Here is a 25,556-nt window from a genome sequence, read left to right as displayed (position 1 = left end):
ACTGCTTATCCATTGTGTAACACTGCCTCTCAACAATTATTTATGAAATGAATCATTATAATAAATATATAATTGCAATTAATACATAATTAACTTAATGAAATGGATAGGCAAATATATAATTATAATAAATGAATCTAAATATATAATTAAATAAATGAAATTATAAGTAGACACAATTATAATAAATAAAATACTTATTTTTGATATTTTGAGGGGGGAGGAGAGACAAAGATTCTATTTATCTTGACCAGGCTTCTTCAATGATGAGGACAAAACGCTGACTGTGTATCTAGCCAAAACTCCATCACCTGGGAGATATGCCCTTTTCCAAGCAGAGCTGTACATGGGATTATGGAGGAAGAGAAAGATATCATCTATGGGATATGAAAAAACAAACACAAGAAAACTTTTCTTTTTCATTCTTCTCTCTTCCATTGCTTTCTTTTTGTTTGCCCAGCTAACAATTCTAACCCTTGAGCCTCTAGATCTAAGTTGCGACAACTGAGGACATTTTATTTTGTAAACAGTTCTTAGCTCTGCTGCCTGCTGTCTGTGTGACTTTGGGCAAGTCATTTTACCTCTTGGACCTCAATTTCTTCCTCTATGAGGAGAGGGGAGAGCTAGTCCTCTCCAGGTCCCATCTAGTTCCAAATCCTAAAATTCTACCCTAACTGACATTTGACTGTCATCTTCTTACTATGTTTATAATTGTCCTGTTAAGGTTATTGGCTGTCTGGCTGTGGTCAGGAAATCTGAGCTGTATCTGTTGACTGTGTTGCATTGGTTTGGGACCATGGTTCCCGAAACATTGGAATGAGGTGTGACTGGCCTGTGGTAGCAGACAGGTGGATCATACGCTGGTAGGGTGGTCTGTGCTAAAGATTCAGGAATCAGGTGTGGTCAAGCTGAATGTTTGAAGGACCTCATTCAGGATGGCTTCTCCAACATGTCTGAATTTCCTAGGAAAGGTAAAGGGCAGCAGCTGAGGCTCCTTCTGAAGTTAGGAGAGAATGAAAGAGAGATCCCTGGAAGGGTCTGGTTGTGCTGGACCCTGGCTGTCAGGAATGGTTGTAGGGTGAAGGGACAAGAAGCCAGCTAGGAAGCAACCTACAGCATGTTGGAAGAGGCCTTTGAGTCCAATCGCTCCATGATCATGACTTCCCTTGACCAGAACCCTAGTGAGTTGGGTCATCCAGACTTGGTCTGAAGACCTTTGGAGAGGAGGAGCCCATTACTCCTCGAAGCCCATTCCATGTTCAGATAGCTTGAATGATTACACCAATTTTCCTGACATGGAGCCTAACCCTACCTTGCTCCAACTCTCTCTAGTTACTCTTAGTTGTTTCCTCTGAGGCTGGGGAGAAACAAAAACAAAACCCCAGATGTGGCATGACTAGATCCAAGTATGGTGGGACCCTCACTTTGCTCCTTCTCACCCAGCCCCTGACCCTTGTCAGATGGTGCTCCCACCATCTTGGAATCAGAAGGTTGGTTTTTGGAAGGAAGCTGAGGGCTAGGATTGGTTCTATTCAATTTCAGCCTTGGAGATTTGATCAAGAATGTCACAGTCTTTTGTGCCTCAGTTAGACCCCAGCATTGGGATCCCTCAGAGATCTGTGTAATGGGCAAATTGGAGCAGCTAAATCTTCCTCCAAGTCATTGATAAAAATGTTGAAGAGTGAATTTCCCTATTAGAAATACCCAATCTGAGTTTGTTCAGACATGACCTAAACGGCATCTTAGACAAATAAGCCATCTCATGATAATGGATGAGAACAATGGGTGATCAAAGGTTGGCTTCACCTTTGTAAATATCCAGTAATGCTTCGCTTGTTCCAAGGTCATTCAGCTAGCAACAGGAATTGTCAAGAACATAGCTGAGAACCTGAGAGGAAGTGAAACTGGAGGGGAAAAGCCTCTGGGTAGACTAACTGGACTTAACTTGACTCCTCTTAACACACTCTACCTTTCAACCCAAATGACTTTGCTGTTCCTGGTTCAAGACATTCCATCTCCCATCTCCCATCTCCTATGCCTCTGCATAGGTTGTTTCCCCCCCCTATATTCTCCTTTCTCACCTCCACCTTAGAATCCTTAACTGCCTCCAAGGCAGGTGTCATCTTCTATTTGAGGTCTGACCTCAGTGCCCCCCCCACTTGTTAATGCTTTTCATCCCCTGAAATTACTTTGTATATACTTATCTGGGTACATGGGGGAGCACCCGAGTAGAATATTTGCTCATCTTTATTTATTTATTTTTTTGGTTCATCTTTATTTTCATAGCACAATGTCTTACACGTAATAGATGCACAGTGGACCTGAGTTCAAATTTGGCCTCAGCTACTCACTAGCTATGTGACCCGAGGCAAGTTGCTTAATCATTGTCTGCCTCAGTTTCCTCATCTGTAAAAATGATAATAAATAGCACCTCCCAGGGCTGTTGTGAGGATCAGCTGAGTTGTTTGTAAAGCACTCTGAAAACCTGAAAGTACAGAAGAAATGCTTGTTGAATTGAATTATGCCACAAAACTCAAGGAGGGAGATGTTGTAGGAAGGGAAAGGAGGGGCTTTGTCAGCCTGGACTTCAAAACATAGCAACATATATACATACACATATACACATACACAAAGATACATACTTATATACATACACACACACACACACACACACACACACACACACACACACACACTTCCTGTCTTCCCTGAGGACCTCCTTTGGGGGTGGAGAAGGGGAGGGTCCCACACAGAAGAGGGTGATTCCCTCCATCTACAGGGTGCAGGGTTTCGAGGATGAAGGCTGGGTGAGGACAGGGTTAAGTGTTAGAATTTTAGACCTAACTTCCAAGCCAGGAGAACCCCAGGCCGTGTATGAATAGCTGTTTGGTTTGTTTTCACAGCTTTAGGACTGCCCACAACCGCCATCTTTCTGAACCCAAAGCATTTGGCCAACACTTTCCTTAAGAGTCGCATAGGCATGCTTTGTACTCACCAACTCAACAGGCACAAGAACTCTCAATACATTTAATATTTCTTCCTTCCATTTATACTCTCATAAATTACAAAGCAGGTTCACTTCACAAAATAAAACCATTTCCAGATAATTTTTTATGACAATATCAAGAATTACACACACTATGACAAAGCTGGACAGTCGTGGGGAAGCCCGAGAGTGGAAGCACCACCCCCAGACACCCACCCACCCACACCCACACACACCCACACACACACTGTGCAATCATGCTGCCGGGGCCCACAGCCCTTTTTGTGACTCCTCCTTCTTTTAGCGGACCCAAGAAAACACTCTTCATCCTTCTCCTCTTCCTCCTCTTTCGCCTCTCTCTGCTTCACTTTGCACACAATGGAATATCAACAGTCAATTTTGCTTTTTGAGATCATTCAGAGACAGTGAGTGGTTAAATCACATGATTCAGATAATCAGAGGAAAAGATAAAAAAAACAAAACCAAAAAACCCAGAAACCTAAACTAATAACAATCTGAGAGGGTGGTGATCTGAGTATATTTGTAAGATTTTGTCTGGGTAGGAAATTCAGGTGCAAAGAGGCATATAAGAAAACAGATGATCAACATAGAGAAAACAGAACCTATCCTAGGATAAGATTAAATAATCGACTACAGATCAGCTTCTGGGAGGAATAACAGACCCAAACTTACCAACCCCCCCCTGAAGAAAGCAGCCATGGGCTTCCTTGTAATAAGCACAGAGGGAGTGCCCTTGCAAGTAAAGGTGGGCTTTTGTTTGGTCTTTCTAGCCCCAGGCCCAGCACGGTGCCTTGTACATCATAGGTACTTCATCAATAAATAAATGCTGTTGGGTTGGAATGGAAAACACATTCAACAGAAGTATTACCTTTTTTCTGCAGCTTAGCCTTCATGTGCACACCGATGGGACAAAGAGCTACCTTTGCCTCAAATACATTAATTTTCAAAGCTCTCCCAAGAAGAAGAAGGAAGCCAAACGTTCACTTACGCCTAGGGTCAAACTATGACCAGCCTCCCCCAGCCCCCCACTGCCTTTCCTTCTAAGTGACCCGCACTGGACCATCCAATGGGGGAATGGAAGGCCATTCTTCAAACTCAGCCTTTGGAAACTGACGCGGCTTTTATGAGAGGAGGCTGAACCGCCATGGTTGTGCTGCACAGCAGGATGTTGGCGCTTACTCGGAAACTCCAAAAGCTGGGCCGTGCGTGACATTTGGCATTGCCACGGGAAGCTCGGGTTATACTGGAGGTATGCCAAGAGAACATTGTAGGAGTGGTCCAGATTTTCATGGGATCCTGCAAGAACTCAGGGTAGGGCCTACTGAAGGGCGATAATAAATGCACTGCATTGAGTTCTCTTTTGCTAAAATAAAATACCATTCATTAACGTAAAAAATAAAATTTATAATATAGGTTTTGTCCAACATTTTACTTATAGAATTGTCTTTTTAGCAGGTGGGAAATGCCTTGAGAGGCTGCCCCTGAGTAAGGAGCCACCTGCATGCCCGAAAACACTGCTGTTGAAAAGGTCTGCGTTCCTGTAATAAGTTAAAGAAACAATACTCCAGTGCTCTTCCTCAGAACAAATATACATGAGTGGTCAGGCTAGAGACACAAGGCAAAGGGTTTCTTTCCCTCCCCCTCATCCTTCCTAGGAGAGAGGTGCATGTCTATGAGATGCTAGCGTTCCACGGTGGGCCAGGAACTTTTTTTGTTTGTTTAAAAAATAAAGCCAGGCAAAATAAGAAATGTTTTCATTCCTCTCGCCTTATCAGCTCAGGCCGGGGCCGAGGCCACACAGCCTACTTCCCCGTTGGCTTAGAACAAAACGTCTTCATTCTCTATTAAAATCTGCACAATGAGCTTCTGGTACCGCATGTCATTGAGGGTGGCGAGGGTGCTCTCCTCGGGGGGCCTCATCAAGGTGGGGCCAAACACGATCCCCAGGTTCTCCGCGTTCATGAAGTTTTCCTTCTCGTTCATCGTGACTCTGAAAGACACGGGCATCCATCCATTACCTGCCTATAGAGCGAAAACAAAGGCAGCATGGTGCAAGGGGAGACTTGGCCTTGAATCCAGGAAGAGCTGGGTTCAAGTCCAGTCAAATTGTGACCCTGGGCAAGTCCTAACTTCTCAGTGCTCTAGAGCAGAAGCACTCTTTGTTTTGAGACAGTCCGTTTGATTCAGTGAGCATTTATTGAGCACTTACTATGTACCTGGCACTAGGTTAGGTGCTGGGGAATGTAAAGTTAAATAATATAAAACAATCCCTGCTCTTAAGGAGCTCATATTAATTGATCCTCCTTCCTTCAACTGTCTGAAGACAAATGAACAGGAAAAGCATAAAGCCCATTTTATAAGTGGGAAAAGCAAGGAAAAAAAATTAAGTGACTTATCAAGACAAACAGAAAAGCATAAAGTCCATTTTACAGATGGGAAAATCAAGGAAAAAGAAATTTAAGTGATTTATCTTTAGCCCAAGAGGGAGTCAACTGAGACTCCAAGTTTCTGGTTTATCTAAAAGATGGTACTCATGGAGATTTGGCTAATTTCTCCCTCCTACACAAGGCCTTTCCCAATCCCACCTCAATGACTAATGCTTATGGTCTCCTCCCCTCCCCCAACAGGGACACCCCAACTCCCAGGCCAATATGCTGCACTTTTTCCTCTGGATCCTACATTCGGAACAAGGCAGACTTTCCACAGGAGAACACGATGCAATCTGAATATACTCAAGTTTTGCTTTGTTTTCAATCAGTGGGAGTGGGTTTGAAAAGAGAGAAAGTGAAAACAGATAATAATCGTCCTGCCCCCTCCCACCCTACCCTTGGCCTCTAGTGCCTGCGCTATGTTCCAACATTACTCTATATTTCGTTTTCTGTGCCTGTGCCCATCATCTCTCTTGCCACTTGGCTCAACACGATGATCTTTCAATAAAAAAAAAACAGAAATTAGGAAAGGGAGACCATTTCAGATGAAAAGTAGAGGGTAGTGAGGGGAGTCTAGGATTATGGGATTCTACACTGAGAACTGGAAGAGGCCTTGGGAGCCACTGAGAGTCAAAGATGAAGAAACACAGGCCTTGAGCGCTGAGAACTGATGTGTCCAAAGTCACACAGGGAGCAAGGGACAAAATCAGGATTTGAACCCAGGTCCTTCTGAGTCCAAATCCATTGCTAATCCCATTACTCCCGGCTGCCTTTTAGGGTCCAGCTCTTCATTTATTCAGGTGCTGTAACTGAACGTGTTCACCTAATCTATCGATATTCAATCATACACACACAGTGAACATTATCCATCCCTCTCCTCCCCTCCCCACCAAAGAAAAAAAGGTAGTTTAAGAAGCTTACATGGTTATGAATGCATCACTACTAGTCCTGACTATGAGGCATTGATCAAAGACTGAGCTCAGTGAAAGATGGAGATGACAAATTGCAATCTACTAATTAGGTAAATGAAGCATTCCTTGGGACTTAAAATGAAACAGATTATCTGGCATCAGAAATAGGCATTTCCTTTTGGGAGGGAGGAGCTAAGGTTCCAAGGTCAGTCCATTATTGACCACCCTGAAAGACACGTTGGGGGCTGTTGACTCCCACTCTTGGATTTCTCCGCTGAAGAAGGCCGAGAGGGGTCCTAGGGTCCGATATGGGATTTGAGCGGAATTCTTGACTCCCAGTCCATTGTGCTACTCCCTGCACCATGGTGCTGCCTCCTGTACCGTGGCATCACTCCATTTCCATGATTCACAAGACACATGAAGCAGTAGGGTTTGCTATCTTGGTGTCATCATTTTGGGTCTCATAAACTATCTTGGATCAATTTTATTGCCTCAACAATAATATTGCCTTTCTGCAATAGCATAAGGAACTCATGTCCTGACCTCCCTACTAAGAGACTGGAAATGGAGGGAGACAAGTTTGAAATGGATTGCCCACAGTAGCCAGACTCCCAGGCCTCCCACTTTCACACAGCAGAGGCACAGAGAAGCAAGAGAAAAGTACAGGACAGAGGTAAGCCATGACAGGGTGCAGATCTGCAGCAGGACAGAAGGGTGGAAGGTAGGGCTGAGGAGGGAGACAGGAGAGGTTGAAGGGCTGCTGTGAAAAGGAAGGAGGAAACTGGGCAAAAAAGGGACATGGTCCAGAAAAGGAGGGAAGTATGTAGATGAGTTGGGGAAAAGTCCAGGAGGGCTGTTTTACTTGAAGCTGTCTTTTGAGTTGTGTAAAAATACTCTAGTGTGTAACCAACGCCAACCCTCCCCTTGCCCAAACATAGCAGAAGCTACTTGGTCTGTGAGGTGTCCACTTACTTCTTAAGATGAATCATAAGGTATCTGAGCGTCTCATAATGGGCAGGAGGCAGCAACATTAAGACTTCATGGACGGCCTCTAACCTCTCATCTGGATTGGAGATTTCTGTGGAATCAGATGACATGAAAGTCAGCACACAGGACCAGGCTGTATGAAGGAGGTAAAGATACTCAGCTAGTGTGGCTGCTGTTTTTACGAAACTAAAGATTTCTGTTTTGAAATAAAATCCAATAGCTATGCATGGAGAAATGACACAAGAAAAGTTTCCATCTAAAATTGGCCGGTCCTGGAAAGTATCCCAAAAAGCCAGGACAGGCACCTATTTCTACTGGTAAATATGCCCCAGCTCTTCCTTCTGGTGGTAAAGGGGCCTGGGCATCTCTCTGTTGACCATGAAGTGCTTGTCTGAGCAGCAAGATAGGGAGGATCTGAAGCTGGGGTACCCATTGATAGAGGGCTAAATAACAGCTTCGGGGACCCTGTAATGCCAAGCACAGACTTACTGAAGATAGCAGCCAGATGAGGGTATAGCCAGGAGAAGCTAAAACCCGAATGCTTCTAGAAAAAACATTCAGGCTCATCTATTGGGAGGAAAAGACCTTCCTTGCAGCATTAATGGAGAACTGTATATTACCAGTCCCTGCCCCCAAGTAGCTTAAATTGTACTGAGAAGGGGGAGGGAGGAGAGAATATAACCTGTATACAGAGAAGTAAATACGAAATGCTTTCAAGGGGGAGATAATACTAACAACAGAGGAGGAAGGGAAAGGTCTTATAGTCAGTGGCATCTGAGCTGTACTTTGAAGGATGCTAAGGTTTATTGGATTGGATTTAGTTGAATTTCATGGGAGACCCGATGGGGGCTCAAGTTTCAAAACAGGAATAGGCAGCAATTTGATGTTCGCTGTTCAGTGGAGCAGATGTAATACCAACAAGCTTTGGAGAGGAAGGGTACCTGTCACTAAGGCTAAAAGCTATTAGAAGAGGTGGCAGTTCCCTGAATAAAGCAACGTTGGTTCTTGGGACAATTGGGAGGGGGGTGAAATCTCAAGGCAGAACAATAGCGTTTAGAGGTGGAAGGGAGATTAGGAAATGTCTAGTCCAATTTCATTGGGAGGGACTGAAAGCCACAGAGTCCACTTGACTTTCTCAAGGTCACAGGGTCAGTAAATAGCAGAACTAGGATGTGAACCCAGACCTTATGACTTCAAATCCAGCACTCTTTCCACTGATAACAACAATAACTAATGTTTATATATGTGACAGCCACTATGATACTTATTATTTAGTCATCCAACTCTCCATGACCCTATTTGGGGTTTTCTTGGCAGAGATCCTGGAGTGCATTGCCATTTCCTTCTCCAGCTCATTTTACAGATGTGAAAATTGAGGCAAACAGAGTGAAGTGACTTGCTCAGGGTCACACAGCTAGTAAGTGTTTGAGGCCAGATTTGAACTCAGGGAGATGAGTCTTCCTGACTCCAGGCCTGGCACTCTATCCATTGCAGCACCACCTAGCGCTTTATAATTATTATCTCATTTGATATTGGCAACAGTCCTGGAAGGTAGGTATGCTATTAACATCCCCATTTTGCAGTTGAGAAGACTGACACAAACAGAGGTTAAGTGACCAGCTTAGGGTCACACAGCTACTAAGTGTCTGCCGATGGTCTGAACAAAGGTCTTGCTGACTCCAGGTCTAGCACTTGGTGCCACCTCAGTGCCTGTAGTAATGCTGGGAACATAGGTAGGCAGGGTGACTGTGAATGCTGAGCCCTTCCCATCCAGGGCTTTCAACAGCCCATATGACATGATCATGATATGGGCACACTGGCATTAGACTCGAGTATGAGGAAGAGAGAGGGAAGGACCAGTTCTCAGGGGCAGAAATTCCTGTTGCCCAACCAGCCAAGTCTACTGGAAGGCTCAGTGTCCCAATAGTTCGTTAAATGCACAGTCCTGGAGGAAGTAAAGGGATGGTGCTAGATTTGAAGTCAGGTAGACATGGGTTCAAATTCCACCTCAGATACTCAATAGTGGTGTGACCTGGGAAGGTAACTGAACTGCTCTGAGCCTCCATTCTATCTTCTATAAAACAGGGATGATAACATCACCTCTAGTAACTTCCTCACAGGGTCCTTGTGGGGTTCAACTGCGACCATCACAGTGAAGGACTTTGCCAAGCTTTGAGGCCATATCATGACTGGTGCTGGTCATCAAGAGCTGATGGCATTGGTGACCAAATGGACAGCATGGCAAAAACAATTGTTTATAATCATCTGGTTTTGGTATCCAAAGTTTTCATTTTCTTGTACTCAGAAGCTCTTTATTTAAACAAAACCAGGACGCTTCTAGCAGAGGGCTTCATACTTACTAGCTGCATCTATAAACTTGGCATAGGTATCATAGGTGATGACAGGAATCGGCAAGTCTCGGAAGTACAGTTTCAGTGCGCCAGTGATGATGTTGATGTCTGGATATATGTGGGCAGATATATCTGCCTTCTCACCATCTAGGAGAGAGCCAAGAAATTTGTTACTAACTAGCGCCTTCATTTCTCCCTGGGTACTTCAAAGCAGAAATAAAGCTAGAAGGAAGCAAGAGGAGGGAAAAGTGAAGGAAGGAGAAGAAGGGTGAGTAGTGAGGGAAAGGAAGAAGGTGAGCAAAAGGAAGAGAAGGGAGGGAAAAAGAAAAGGAGAGGGAAGAAAAAGAAGGGAGAGGAAAAGGAAAAAAGGGGAGATAAAGAAAAAGGAAGAAAGGAAAGGAAAGGAAAGGAGAGAGGAAAAGAGGGAGGGAAATGGAAAAGAAAGAGGGAGAGGAAGGAGAAAGTGGAAGGAGGGAAAAACCCAATAATACATGTTCCCATCTCAGGTTTTGACTAGCCACCTTTCAGTCCTAGAATGCTGAGAATATTCTACCAGTAGAATATAAGCTCCCTGAGGACAGGAATTATTTTTTTTCTTTTCTTTTTTTCTCTTTGCCTTTTCTTTTCTCATTGTGTCCCTAGTACCCACAATAGTGATTTTACACATAATAGGCAGGTATTAAACATTCACTGAATTAAGTTGACTCTGGGAGGTAAGGAGGTAGCATAAGATATTGGAGCTGATTCTGGAATCTAAAGACAAAGAGATGCAGATCACAGTTGGGGAAGTCCTGAGGGCTCCAGGCTACTATGTTCCAGGCACTGAGGATGAGAAGATACTAATGGCATACTTCCATTCTACTGGGAGAGCCAAAAGATACACATATTTTATATATATGTATGTATACACACACACACACATACACACACACACACACATACACACACACACACATACACACATATACATACATACATACATATACACATACACACATATATGTATGTATATATATACACATATATATGTATGTGTATATATATACACATATATGTATGTATGTACACACACACACACAGATTAAATACAAAGTAAACATGGTGGAGTTAAATCCAAGGTAGATTGGAATAGGAGTCCATTCCAGACATGGCCAATGGGATGGGAGTCCATTCAAGACATGGCTATTGGCCAATATAATTTAAGTAGCAAAGATTCATTCCGTTTTGACAAAAGATGTGGGTGTCATTGACAAAATACCAGCATCTCCTTTAAACTTGGGAACTTAAGAGAACAAAGGTCAGCAGAAATAGCTATTGGAGGAAAAATGCTTAGCAAGTCAAACACTACAACTCATTATTTCACCCCATTTCCTGCTTCTCTTCAACTTGAGGAGAGGCAGGTATGGTATAGATCCTGCTTTGGAGTCAGAAAAAGGCCTGTGTTCAAGTCCCGCTTCTAACACATAATGGCCATGTGACCATGCACGAGTCTTTAAAACTAAGTTACTGAGGAGCTGTTGATCTGCATAGGTACAGGGGTTTTCCACACTGGAAGTTCCTATATGAAACACATGGAGGGAAGGGACAAAAAAAATCCTTGTCCCTTTTCGCACCATCACATCCTCACCTGCCACTTTGAGCTCTTCAGAGTAAAATGAGAGAATGAAAGAAAAAAGATTGTAAGAAGAGGGTCAGAAGGGGGGCTTCAGAGTACTCTGTATTCACTCTGAGCACAGACATCAAAAGAAGAGCCTGGATTCTCAAGATGAGCTGGAAGTGTGCTTAGGGGACCTTTCATTTTACAGACGAGGAAACAGAAACACATAATGTCATGTGACTTACTCAAAAGACATACCACTATTAAGTGCGAAGGAAGATTTGAACTCAGATCTTTCTGACTCCCACTCCAGGGCTCTAAGCACTCCTCACTCTCCCTGAGATCACATACTACCTTGGAGCTCCCCTCTGAGAGCATCCTGACGATTGTGGCCTCTAGGAAAGCTGGTCAATCTGTGTGGGTCAGTGTGAGAGTTCCGCCTGGCTGGGCACACTGGTTCTCCCCCTTCAGCAATGTACTCACTATTGGAAACAAAGAAACTGCCTCCAAATGAAGTTCCCTGCCAAACCTGTTCACCAGGAGGGTGTCTGATGTCAGAACAAGGCAGGAGGGAATTCTCAAGCATACCTCTGTCAAAAGCCATCTTGACATCTTCGATGTGTTCAGTGAACCCTGAGACTCTGTACAGGCCTTCTGACTTTAAACCTGAAAAAGGAAAACACAGGGAGCTGAATTTTCAGCCCCCTCCCTGCAAAACAAGAACTTTGAACAAGAAATGACAGGAATGTGGGTGGCTTGTCACCCTGTGGGAATTTCCAGTGTGGGAACTCCCTCCACCAAATCCTAGGGGAATCTGCGTCTGGGGCATAGGAGGTAGCAAGTGCCTTGCCCACGATCATCCTGCGTTCAGTATTGAGGCAGGATTTGAGTCCTGGTGTTCTTGACTCCGCCCCCACAGCATTCCGTCTATTATAACACCTGTAAGGGGAGGGAGAGGGGAGGATATATCGATTCTGGCAGCACAGCACACGTCAGAAGGATTCCTTCAACAGTGCTGGGCAGGGCCCCTCGGTCTGGAACCTCTCAAAGTCTAAACCCCAACAACAACTATTTCTCCCCGAACCTCTGCCCTCGATCTCCCGAATGCACATGTCCACCACCATGGGCCGCTGGGTGTTGTGGGCCTTCACCAGGGTGGTGAGGTCACAGCAGTACACTTTCTTGATGCGTTTGAGGTCTGGCTGACAGTCATTGGGAACGTGCTTGGAGCACTGCTTGTGGACATTCAGGCCACAATCTGAAAAAAAAAAAAGAGGGCAGGATCTCATTAGCTCTTGAAGTCTGCCCTGAGTTCCTGATGGCTAATTTGTTCTCTATCGCATGTGCATGGGGAGGTCTGAAGGGTCAAGATGCTCACAGTGATTGTGAATGGTCCTAGAGTTAGCAGAGTGAAAATCTTAGGGCCTCCCCCAATTGTCCCGCGGTGCTGACCAGCATTTCTGACCCATCTGTTACGGCTCCAGCCCTCTGGGTCAGGCATACCTCATTCTGATGGCTGTGGAAATGAGCCTGGCTGAATCTGTAGATAAGACCATGGAATCCCGAGTCCCCTTTCAAAGCTGCCACCCAGAGGTCTTTCCTGACCCCCACCCCCAAACTGTTACCTCAATGAAATTACTTTGTATTTATGTAAACACGTGTTGTTCCCTGCCTCCCCCAAATAGACTACTCTATCCTTAATAAATGTATTTGCTTAATATGCTTAATAACATACTTATTGACTATAATTAAATCTGGAAGAGACTCTTAGAGATAATCTGAGATCACTGGCATGTAGATTTGGAGCTAGAAGAAATCTTGGAGGCCTTTAGTTTAGCACCTCTCATTTTACAGATGAGAAAACTGAGTCCTAAGTCACTTGCCCAAGGTCATGCATTTTGTAAGTGGCAGAACCAGGACTTGAACCCAGGTCCTCAAACTCTGGGTCTGGCACCCTTTCCACTGTACCAAGCCGTCTTCCCAAGCCAACACCCCCATTTTGAAGGTGACAAAGCTGAAGCTTAGAGACAAGAAGCGAGCTCTCTCCCAAACCATGCAGCTAGTAGGCAAAAGTACCACAGCCGGAGGGTCTGGGTCTACTTATCCCTGAACATATAGCCCCCAAGATCAGTTTTCTCTAAACGATCCAAGAGATGTGGAAAGGGGAAAGTAGGCAATGGCCTGACAAAGGGCCTGGGTGGGTGGAGGGCTCCAAGTCAGCTCCTAATGCCCAAGCGGCAGAGCTTGGGGAAATGGCTGATCTTATAGTCAGCCCAGCACACCCCAAGTCCAATGCCCAGGACACAGTAGGGGCTTAATAGATGCTTTTTGATTGATCAATTAATTACCCAGAATCACTCTCTGGTAAGTCAGGGGGTTGCTACCGTGGAACCAGGAAGCCCGCTGCCAAGGAAGTATGAATGCCGAACCACTTTCATTCACCCCTTTGCCCTGACCCCTCAAGGAGGAAAAACCTAAATACCACATTCCATCATCTGTGAGCAGATAGGTTAATTGCTGGCTACCTCTGCATGCAGCCCCTCTAAATGATGGCTTCTATGAATGAAAGTAGGAGCCTCATTTATTGATGAATAATTTTATTTGGTGGGGTGGGAGGGACAACTTTTCCCCACTGCTACCATTTTCTATGAATTTAATGTCCTTGCTAAGGAATCATTTACATTCTTACACCTCACCACACTAAGGATGTATATTTCGTATCTTTGTAGCCAGGTAACCGAAGAAGAAAAGCTACAACGAAGTTAATAATTTTTATTCAAATTCTCAATGTGCCAGAATAGTGCCTAGACTAATTTGCTCGTAGACTGCTCTATTAAGTCCTTATGAAACTATTTCCTTGATTACACTTTTCTCCAAGAAAATGCAATTAGCCTATTTATGAACCAATGATCACTACTAATAGTAGTAATGGTATAATAACTTACTTTTAAACATGGCACTTTCTAGTCACAAAGTACTTTCATGTACATGTTCATTCAGGTTCTAGAACAAACAGGTCTGCCACTCTTTAGAAATGAGGAAACTGATGCCCAAGGAGCATCGTTAATGAAACTGGCACTTAAGCCAGATTACCTCCAAGTTCAGTGGTTTTTCTATTACATACCACTCTAGATAACAGAAATCCTGAGGATCAAAAGAAGTCTTCTAGAGATGGTTCAGCAGTGTTTCCTAAAGCTATCGCTCAATCAATCATTTATTAGTGGTTAATTAATCATTTATTATATAATTATTAATGTGCGCTATGAACTATGCCAGATGCCGGAGACACAAAGATGTAAGTATGAGAGTCCCTGCCCTCACGGGGTTTACGTTTCATGTAGCTAGGCTGCTGGTGATTCATAAGGGGGTGCCGATGGGTGGTGTGAATAGCTTCACTCTGCTTTCCTCCCTCTGCCCTTTGATCTAGCCTGGGCCAAAGATGAGCACAGTAGTTGTTGAGAACCTTTGAGAGGTAGCCAGTGCCCTGGCAGGGGGATGGACTGGATGACCTCTGAAGTCCCTTGACTGGGGAGGCAGTGGCAGAGTGGAAAGGGCCCTGGATTTGGAGTCAGAGGACACAGGTTAAAAACTCACCTTTGAAACTTACTACCTGTGTGACCTTGGGCAAGTCACTGAACCTCCATGGGCTTCAGTTTCCTCATCTGTAAAATGAGGAGACTGAACTATATAACTTCTGAGGTCTCTTTCAGTTCTGGGGTCCTGTGAACTACCAATACCATTCTGCTCAGAATGGGTTGAGCATTTAGCATGGGTTTCCCGAGGCCTCTGGGAAGGGTATCCCAAAGCCTGCCCTCTCTCTCCCCCTCAGCTTTCCCTCCCCTGTTTCTAAGCCCTTCAGGGGCTTAGTCAGGGGACCTCCATTCCACCCCCAATACAGGCTTTATTTTGCCACCTGTAAAGTCAGTAATGAAGAACTGGCCTCTAGCCAGGGCACCATGGAGCTCTCTGCATTACAGTGCCATGTAATAGAATAATTAGAGTAATTATTTATAGAGCCTATCAAAATCCTCAGCTGCAAGGGGGCATTGGAGTTCACCGAAGCCAGGTGGCATCCACAAATGGATCTTTTCAGCCAATGAGAATCAGGCCGATCAAGGCGAGAACAGACTTAATGCAAGTTAACAAAAGCATCTCCCTGTTTAACGAGGATTCCTAATTTCATTCCTCTGGAGAGAGACTCAGAGAATCTCAGTGGTCACCAAGTCCAACCCAAGAATGCCCTTGACACCATCTTGGCTTCTTAACCTGGGCAATATGAACTTGTTTTTAAAAGTCTTTTTATAAATGTACTTCAACAGAATTGGTTTTCTTTGTAGTCCTTTATAATTTATTTTATGCATTTAAAAACATGATTCAGAGAAGAGGTCCATAGCTCCAATCAATTGCCCAAGTGTTCCATGCTAAGAAAAAAAAAAAAGGAAAGAAGTCCTGGTTTACAAATATACAATGAAGGGGAAACCCGCAGCTTGCAGTGGGAGTCCCATCCACTTCAGGAATGCTCCGATTACTAGGAAGTTTAAGATGTGTGGGGTAGTTATAAGAGCATCAGACAGAACTAGGAGAATCCTGGGTTTGAATCCTGAATCCAATACCCTCCACCACTTTGGGCCTGTTCTCTCATCTTTTAAATGGGGATAATAATGTCTGCAGCACTGAGCTCATGAAAGACAGCTTGGTGTCATGGAGAGAGAGGTAAACATGGAGTCAGGAAGAGCTGGGTTCAAATTTTGCTTCTCATACTTGCTAGCTGTGTGACTCTGGACAAGTCACTTAATCTCCTTTTGCCTCAGTTTCCTCATCTGTAAGATTGGGGGATGAAAATGGTGCTTACCTTCTGGGGTTGTCGTGAGGGTCGAATGAGATAATGGGCATAAATTGCCCAGCCATCGTTAAAGCCTGATGTAAATGTCAGCTGTTACATTTATTTACGTGTTATTGTCTGAGAATGGGCCTCTCTGCAGCTGTTGGCACCTCCTGGCAGTTCACATAGTAGGAAGACGATAGGCATAGCGAGTGGACTAAGACGAGAGTTGCAAAGAGGCAAATTCTGGCCTGCTATCAGAGGGAAAAAACCCAACTTCCTAACAATGAGAGCTGTGCTGCCTGGGAGGTAGTGAGCTCACTGGAGGTCTTGGCACAGAGATTAGATGAGCTTTGTTCAGTGTTATGGAAGAGTCTTTCTCAGGCAGGACTTTGGATTTTGAGTAAGAGTCTCTGAGTTCACATCCTAACGCTCTTCCCTACTCCCCAAGTGACACTGGGCAAATCATAAAGCTTCTCTGGGCTTTGGGTTCCCCTCTCTAAGTGATAGGGTTGGACTGAATGACCTTTATGTCCCTTCCAGCTCCAAACCTATAATCCAATGGATAGACGGTCCCCAAAGTCCCTTCCGACTGCGAGAGTCTGGAATTCTGTATCTTAAGTGACCTCATGGGGTCACAGCAAGGATCAGATGTGATCCCATATGTGAGCTCTCTTTGTTTTTGGGTAGGCAGAAGCGTGGCAGCGTGTTAATGAGCACACTGCTGTGGTTTAAAGTAGCTCAGCTACTCTCAATTTTTAATGTACTTGTACTGTTGGTGGAGTTGTGAACTGATTCAACCATTCTGGAGAGCATTTTGTAACTGTGCCTAAAAGGTTATAAAATTGTGCCTACATCTGTATCCCAAAGAGGTCATAAAAATGGGAAAAGGACCCACAAGTACAAAAATATTTACAGCACCTTTTTTTGTGGTGGTCAAGAATTGGAAATTGAGGGGATGCCCATCCATTAGGGAATGGCTGAACAAGTTGTGGTATATGAATATAATGGAATGGTATTGTGCTATAAGAAATGACAAGCAAGATGGTTTCAAAAAAACCTGGAAAGATTCACATGAACTGATGCTGAGTAAAGCGAGCAGAACCAGGAGAACATTGTAGACAGTAACAGCAATGCCATGCAGCGACCAACTGATAAACTTAGCTCTTCTCAGAAACACAATGATCCAGGACAATTCTAAAAGACTCATGAGGGAAAATGCTATCCACATCCAGAGAAAGAACTATGGCATCTGAATGCAGAACAAAGCACACTCTGCTCTATCTCTTTTTTTTTGTTTTGTTTCCTCTTTCTTGTGGTTCCTCCCATTGGTTCTAATTCTTCTTCACCACATGACTAATGTGAAAAAATATTTAATATGAATGTATATGTAGGGCCTATATCAGATTGCCCACCATCTTGGGGAGAGAGGAGGGGGAAGGGAAAAGACGTAGAGAAAATTTAGAACTCAAAATCTTAAGGAAGTGAATGCTGAAAACTAAAAATAAATAAATGAATTAATAAAAAAAAACTATTAATTTACTGCCTTGGTTCTCTCTCCTCCACCCAAGGAACAAGTCTCTATCCAAACTAGATAATCTCAATAAATATCTATCTATGTATCTATGTATCTATGTATCTATGTATCTATGTATCTATGTATCTATGTATCTATGTATCTATGTATCTATCTATCTATCTATCTATCTATCTATCTATCTATCTATCTATCTATCTATCTATGTATCTATCTCTCTATCTATCTATCTATCTATCTATCTATCTATCTATCTATCTATCTATCTATATCTTATATACAGGTGGAGAAAACTCAAAGAATCATCCAAGCCATGTGGCTAAAGAAGAGATTTACTTAGTGACAGTGAATTTGACTAACTGGGCCCAAAGCACTTTGGTTGGCTTTGGGCCATTCACAAAGAAGCTCTCATGGGATAAGACAGGATTGTTTGGAAAAATGTGGTCTGCTGTTATTGGGTGACTGCCTTTATCGCTCCCCAGCTTTCCCACCAACCTTTCCCTTATTTATCTACAGAAGCTCAAATATTGATGTTTTCTAAAAGGAGACGGTTTTATGTGAAGTAGACACAATATTGCACTTACGGGAAGCAAAAGAGTGCCATGTGTTGTATGAATGCAAAGCCCTCCAGAAGTGGCCAAGTTTGTATATACATACATACATACATACATATATATATATATATACATATATATATATACATATACATATATATACACACACACACATACGTATACACACACACTATGTTCTATATATAATATATATTCACTATATTCTATATATACTATATACAAACTATATTCTATATACATACTATATTCTATATAAATATTATATCTATATCTATATCTCACTAAGGGGAGATGAGGGCCAAGTGATAGTTTTCTTTCTTCTATTCTTCATTTATCAGTAACCCCTGTGCCTGAAAGAATGACATGCAAGGTCATGCAATCTCTATTGGGCAATGTGATTTAACGACATAATTATTGAAATATATTTATGAAAAACACACGTTTGTCCTGGAGAAAGCTGTGTCTCCTCCCCCAGGGAGAGGGTCCTATGGACACATGTCAATTTGGGCCTTACAGGGCAGAACAAAGATTGTTCTGCTACAACCACCCACAAAGATTTTTCAAATTCAAATTTGTGAGTTCATTGGCCAAGGGAATTCCTGGTGAGAAAGCTCCCTCTCCTGAAGCTTATTGGCACCTTCTTTGTAACTCAAAGCTTTAGAGAGTTACCCTGGAGTATCAAGAGGTTAGAGGACTCATCGAGGATCTTAAAAACAGATAAAAGGTATCAGGGTGGAATTTGAACCCAGGTCCTCCTGCCTCTGAGGTAATGTTCTCTGGCCACTATGCTACATTGCCTCATTAACAAGAAAAATACATGTATTTTCATGGTGCTTTTAGACCCTCAGTTACCAAGAATAAAACACAGAATTCAGTTCCATTACCAATCTGATGGCAGAAAGAACAGAGCAGGGCCATTATTTTTAAGTCTACTTTTTGGAGGGAGTGAGGGGGGTGAGAAAGGAAAAGAAAGACTATAGCTTAAGGAAATGGGTGTGTCTTTGAATCATTCAGGCATACCATGGACTTTTCAAAGCTCCTGCTCATCATGGGAAGAAAGAAGGATGAGTTACAAACCCCGTATTTATTCAGTGAAAAGAGAAATCAAGTCAACAAAATGCTTCCTCTCTTGCCCTTAAGAATACCTCAAGCAATCACCCTACTGAGGGACTAAGGTGTGCTATAACATCCAGGGAGCCTTTGGGTGGATGGGTGGACAATCCAGGAGAAGCTCCCTCCCGTCACTTAGCTTTGTTATTTATATGTTTCTCAGGTATCTTTGCTTCATGGAGTCAGAACAGGGCAAGTTGAGGTCTGATACCTGAGCACCTGACCCCCTGGGCGATGAGTCCCCACATGAAGTTGGCGCAGTATTCACACCAGTGCGGTCCTCGGAACGTGTGGACCTGGGATTCAAAGTGGAAGAAACAAATCAGAAAACCTGAAGCAATCAAGAGGCAGGGGAGGGAGGGGGGGGAGGGGCATCTAATGGAAGGAAAAAGTAAATTAAAGTCATGAAACAAAAGGATCCCAGGCCATTGAGAAGACCTGACCCTCACTTCATGGCTCATTTCTCCCAATAGTTCAGAGCTTGAAACAGGAAAGACAAAGTGAGGTTTCATGTTTTGAATTTCAAATATCATTGGCACCCCCATCCCTCTCACCACTGTTCCATCATGGCACAGATACAAGGGTGTGTGGTGAAGAAGATTATATAGGGGGGGCATATCATGGGGCAAAGGAGGAAGAGCCCACAGCCTCAAAAACCAAGGTAGGAACTGAGCAATTATCAATAGACACCAACATTTCAGTATGCAAGGAAGAAGAACACAACTTCCACTAAGTAGAGCCAAGTATATACAGGGTACCTGAACTGTCTTATGGCAGTTTTAGAATTATTAAAGCTTAAACTACACTAAGATTTTGGGAAAACTCTGTATGTGAATGTGTATGTGTATATTTGTATGTATGTGTGTATGGGTATGTGTGTGTATCTGTTATGTATACAATAAATTAACATTTATTAAGTTACAATAAGCCCCTATGTGCCATCTACATATTGTGTATTTCTATATTAATATGTATATATATCTATATCCACATGCATGCATCTCTATATAACTATATCTGTATCTATCTATTAATATGTATATACATATCTATACCTATATTTGTATGCATCTCTATATAACCATATCTGTATCTATATATTAGTATGCATACACATGTCTATATCTATGTGTATGTATCTCTATATACCTATATCTGTATCTAGGTATTAATATGTATACACATATCTATACCTATATGTACGTATCACTATATATCTATATCTGTATCTATATATTAATATGTATACATACAAACAAGCTAGTAAAGCTGCTCGATGTTTTCCCTTCTGTGCATTATTTTACAAAATATTTTTATGAAAAAGAAATGGAAAAAAGAGCAAGGCATATAGTTGGGCACACAAGCACACACATATCAACGTATACACACGCATACACATAATCCAAACCAACCCAGGAGTTCCTGGGCCCTTCCAGCAAGGCACAACCCAACTGCAAAAAACTTTGGCTGATGTCATCATAAGCTACATAGTGAATACTGGGATTCTGGGCAGGAGTGTATAAATGAAGTCCAAATGTGGAAAAACTGAACCATAAAAATATGGCAGTGTAGAGTGGTGGGTAGAGAGAGCTGGCCTCAGTGTCTGGAAGTCCTTGGTTCCAGTCTTACCTGACTCACGCTGGCTGAGTGACTCTGGGGAGCTAAGGCCAAGTTAGAGGCAGGCAGCCACCCTCACTAGTGGGGAATTTCCTCCCCAGGAATTCCCTATATCCATGAAATTCTAGGTCTGATCTGTTCCCTCTCACCCCTCACTCCCAAGAGCAATTAAAAACTGAGATGATCTAGTGCGGTAGCTAAGGGTGACTTTCAGCCAGGAATGCTAAGACTCTAAGTCAAGAATACCTAGGTTCAAACCCTTTCTTTGGGAAAGACACAAACTCTCTGAGCCTCAGTTTCCTCATTTGTAAAATGGGAATAAAGCATTTAACTCACAGGGTTGTGAGGCTCAATTGGGATAATGAATGTAAAATGCTTTGGCAAACATGAAGGGCCTAAAATGGCAGAAAAAAAACGTGGAGGAGATCTTTGTAGATAATCATTGGGCATTTGGAAGCAATTAGAACAAAAGCACTAACCATTTCTGAGGCTTTTAAAGTCTGGCCCAGTGATAATGGGAGGCTAACAGCTTTACTGAACAGCGAGGTAAGTATTTAAGGGCGGTCTTTGCATCCCTTGGGATCCAAGGTCAGTTAGAGCTGCCTCAGGGAGCAGAACCCCTGCTGCTGAGGCCAGACCCTGGTCCTTCGTCTCAGCAGACTGCCTGTTCCTCTAACATTCAGCCTTCAGAAGTTCTGCCTGGGTGAGGAGGTGGGGGGGGTGAACTGCTCACAAATTATTTCACATAAAAACCAAGCATTTTGTGCCTTTTTAAAAACTCCCAATAGAAACTTAAAAGTCCTCAGTTCAAGCCCATCTCTGTCACTGAGTGGCTACGTGACCATGAGCATGACTTCACTGCTCCGGGATTCATTTTCCTCATCTATAAAATGAAGGAATTGGACTAGATATGTCTCTAAGCTCCCTTCCAGTTTTAAATCTGTGATTGGGTGAATTGTCTGGCTCAATACCAATCTAGTTATTTTTAATAATGATAATAGTTCACATTTATGTAACACTTTAAGGTAGTGCTTTATAAATACTATCTCATTTGACCCTCACAACTCCGGGAGGTAGGTGCTATCGTCCCCATTTTATAGCTGGGGAAACTGAGTCAGGCAGTAGTTGAGTAATTTGCTCAGGGTCACCCCACTAGTAGGTGAGGACAAATCTGGACTCATGTCTTCCTGACTCCAGGTCCACTGTGCCATTTAGCTCCCTTTGGCCTAAAGCAAAGTGTCTCCCGTCCAACTCACCGATGGAAGACCTACACTGATAACTGTCATGGATCCATCAGGGTATCAAGGTATCGCTTCAGCGGAGTATTATCTAATTCACTGCCACTTTATATTCTAACTATCATGTGAACAAAATATTGGACTAACCAGAATACTCATTTCTAGTAGATCGATCTCTAGTAAGCCCAGTTACTATTGTGTTCGGAAGCCCAAATATTTTAAAATACAGTGTTCAGTGTTGGGCCAAGAAAATCTATTTCTAGAAAGTGCTGGCTGAACTGCCAGGGAATCTTAAGTCTCTACAGAGGCATAACCAGGGCAGGGCAATCAGAGCTTTGTCCTAGGGTGCAGAAATGCTGAGGGCATCACAATTGAGAGGTCACCTAATACAACCTTTTACTTAAAAAATGGGAAACAAGGCCTGGAGAGTGTAATTAACTTGTACAGTCATTCAGGTTGTAAGTAGCAATGCTGAAATTAAGTCCCAAGTCTTTGGACTCCCAATCCAATGTCCTTTCTCTGTCCCATGCTACCTCCCCATCCTAGGCAGGGAAAGCAGGGACTGGATCTGTGATTTCATTCACGGAGGGAATTCTCCCAGGGGAGGAAATTCCTCCTACCAAGAGAGATCGGCACTTTCTCTGCAACTTAGTCTTAGAGTGCTGCCTGGAGCAGTGTGAAGGCTAAGTGACTTTTCTAGGGTCATGCAACCAAAATGGGTTAGTATCAGGGCTGAAAGATCTTCTGGGTTTTGAGGCTGATTCTCTACCCACTATAGCACACTGCCTCTCTGTAGAGTTCCTTTCATTTCTAATGCCGTTTCTTTGCAATTTTTTTAAAGGTCACAAAGTTCCATTTTTACTGGCCCCTTGTATGAACTACCTCCTCAAAGCTCTGCTATACACACACACACACACACACACACACACACACACACACACACACACGCGCGCGCGCACGCACACGTCCTCCTATAAGAACCAGGCAGCAAGAGAACAGAAGGGGGAGGGGCAAAGGATGTCGAACATGAACCTGACTTGGAGCTTTGGGTTTTAGTTACTACGCCCTTTCCCCAGAGCTGAAATATTGCCCCCGTTTCACTTAGCTCCACCGAGTCTCTGATTTCTTCTGTAGGGCCCCAGAGACAATGTTTTACATGCAAAGCTAGAAGGCTTTCTCCTAATTGGGGGAGTGGGGGGAAGGTTCATAGCGCTCTGTCTTCTCACCAACCACGACCCATCTCGAAACCCAACTGACCAACTTTTTCCATGCTCTGAGGTTTATTGATTTTTTTTTCTCCTGAACATGTTTTTGGAGAAAGAACATTTTGCGAACTCAAGAGCTATAACAAAAATACCCCAGACAGGAAGAAAATACTCAGACAGGAAGAATGTTGGTCCAAGACCATCACAGCCTGAATTGCCCAAATATCATGGGGAGCCTGTGGTCGAAGTCTGCCTGGAATTCTTAGACCACACCAGAGAGATAAGACGATGTGGTGGGAGATAAGATACCTTAGACAAAGAGCTCAAAAATGACAGCCTGCTCAGAAACAACAAGGATTGGCTGGTCTGGAAAGCTTCCCAAAGCACTCACAGGGGCCGAGTGAGTGGGACCCCATTTGGCCAGTCCCAAATCGCCAGGGTGCGATCTGCTTCAAATTTGCTGAATTTGGAAAGAAGTGGCTATACTCCCCTTACAGAACCTGTGGCTCTGGAAAAACAACCTCCCTTCACACTCCCTCTCACACCCTGACCTCTGGATAAGCCGGTGGCAAGATCACCAAAAGCATATTCAGCAGCAGCAGGGAAAACAGCCATAGCTACTGAGCAGCACTGGCTAGGGGCTTGAGCGCTTAGATTCGACTGACAAAAGGGAACTGGAAGACGGGAGTTCAATCCTGCCTCCGAGGCACAGGACTGTAGGCAAATCACCTAACTTCTTAGTTTCTCTGGCCACTCTCTAAGGTGGGTCGAGTTTGGGAGTTTGCCTATATTTATGAAATCACAAATCTAGGCTAAAACTAAACAAAAAATCCCACCAACATAAACAATAAAGACACAGTGTAGGGTAGAGCAGAGCAGTCTGGCCTTGGAGTCATGGAAGACCTGGGTTCTCAATGCCACCTCTGGCACTTACTGGCTGTGTGGCCGTAGCAAGTTCACCAACTCTCTAAACTTCATTTTCTCACCTCTGAAATAACTGTGCCTCAACTATATGAGAATGGTTTTGTCAGTCAGTGAATAAGTATTTATTAAGCACCTACTGTGTACCAGAAATTGTGCTGAGCACCAGGCATACGAAGGCAAAAGATAGTCTTTGCCCTCAAGGAACTTACAATCTACTTTGAAGTGCCAGACTACTATTGATTATACCTTATTATCATTATCGCTATATATACACGAACAGAAACAGCAGATTCAATAAAGACTGGTCTAAAATTCATGAAGGTTTGGAGTCAATTCTGCTTCTGACACATTATCTATGTGACCCTACTTTAACCTCTTGGTGCCCCCCAGCAACGCTATAAGAATATAAATTATAGATGGGGTGCCGTTATGTATCAGTGGAGGGAATTTCTATACCTGGAGTTCCCTATGCCCAATGAAAATCAAGTCTGGACTGAAAATGTAACAACAATATACATAAAGTGCCATATAAATACCAGCTATTTACCTAAGGTTGGAGTCTGGGATTTGTGATATTTGTTTGATCTATTCCTTACAGTCAAGAAAACAGGAAAAGAGAGTATTTTATACCATTCAAGTCAATAAACATTTATTAAGCACCTGCTGTGTGCAAAGTGCTGTGAGAGTCATTTCTCTTATAAAAGGGCTTCCTGGATCTGAAGACAATTGTTCTGTGCGTGCGTGTGTGTGTGTGTGTGTGTGTGTGTGTGTGTGTGTGTGTAGGGTATGCAGGTGGTATCTGAGTGTATCTTGGTGCAAACAGTTGAGGGGGACCTGGTGTGCAAGTGTTCAGCAGGGAGGGGACAGCTCTGCCCTCAGAGGCTGCAGAACTAACTACACCGAGGGTACTTGGTAGCTGTTCTGAGCTCGTGTGCAGAATGGTAAGCGGTGCCCCTTGCCCAGGGCGACTGCTCAGGTGCTACGTGCAAAACTTCTAGTGAGCCCACATATGAGAACCAGTAGAAGTGGCAGTCAGGAAGCCGCACGTGTAGACTTGCTGTTAAGGGAAGCTTCCTAACCACGTTGCTGTTCAGTCATTTCAGTCACGTCTGACTCTTTGCGTCCCATTTGGGGTTTTCTTGGCAGAAATGATTTTGCCTTTTTCTTCTTCAGCTCATTTTATAGATGAGGAAACTGAGGCAACCAAGGTCACACAGCTAGTAAGTGTCTGAGGCCAGATTTGAAT

The 25,556-nt window shown here is 43.4% G+C and overlaps 1 protein-coding gene across 1 annotated transcript in view; it reads right to left on the bottom strand.

Annotated features, from left to right (window-relative positions):
* Window positions 1-3,013: 3,013 nt before the first annotated feature.
* CHN2 (chimerin 2) overlaps window positions 3,014-25,556 on the bottom strand; it is a 288,870-nt gene continuing 266,327 nt past the window's right edge. The window contains exons 8-13 of the mRNA XM_020993260.2: window positions 19,538-19,622; window positions 12,367-12,540; window positions 11,871-11,948; window positions 9,695-9,832; window positions 7,320-7,425; window positions 3,014-4,997 (exon numbers count right to left, since the gene is read on the bottom strand). Of these exons, the coding sequence (XP_020848919.1) occupies window positions 4,826-4,997; window positions 7,320-7,425; window positions 9,695-9,832; window positions 11,871-11,948; window positions 12,367-12,540; window positions 19,538-19,622 (753 nt within the window). The 3' untranslated portion in view covers window positions 3,014-4,825. The remainder of the gene's footprint in view (window positions 4,998-7,319; window positions 7,426-9,694; window positions 9,833-11,870; window positions 11,949-12,366; window positions 12,541-19,537; window positions 19,623-25,556) is intronic.

Source organism: Phascolarctos cinereus, unplaced genomic scaffold (assembly GCF_003287225.1).
Source record: "Phascolarctos cinereus isolate Bilbo 61053 unplaced genomic scaffold, phaCin_HiC Scaffold_1;HRSCAF=81, whole genome shotgun sequence".
In the NCBI taxonomy this organism is placed as follows: domain Eukaryota; kingdom Metazoa; phylum Chordata; class Mammalia; order Diprotodontia; family Phascolarctidae; genus Phascolarctos; species Phascolarctos cinereus.
The sequence above is the reverse complement of the archived record's forward strand: the minus strand, read 5'-3'. Positions and strand labels throughout refer to the sequence as shown.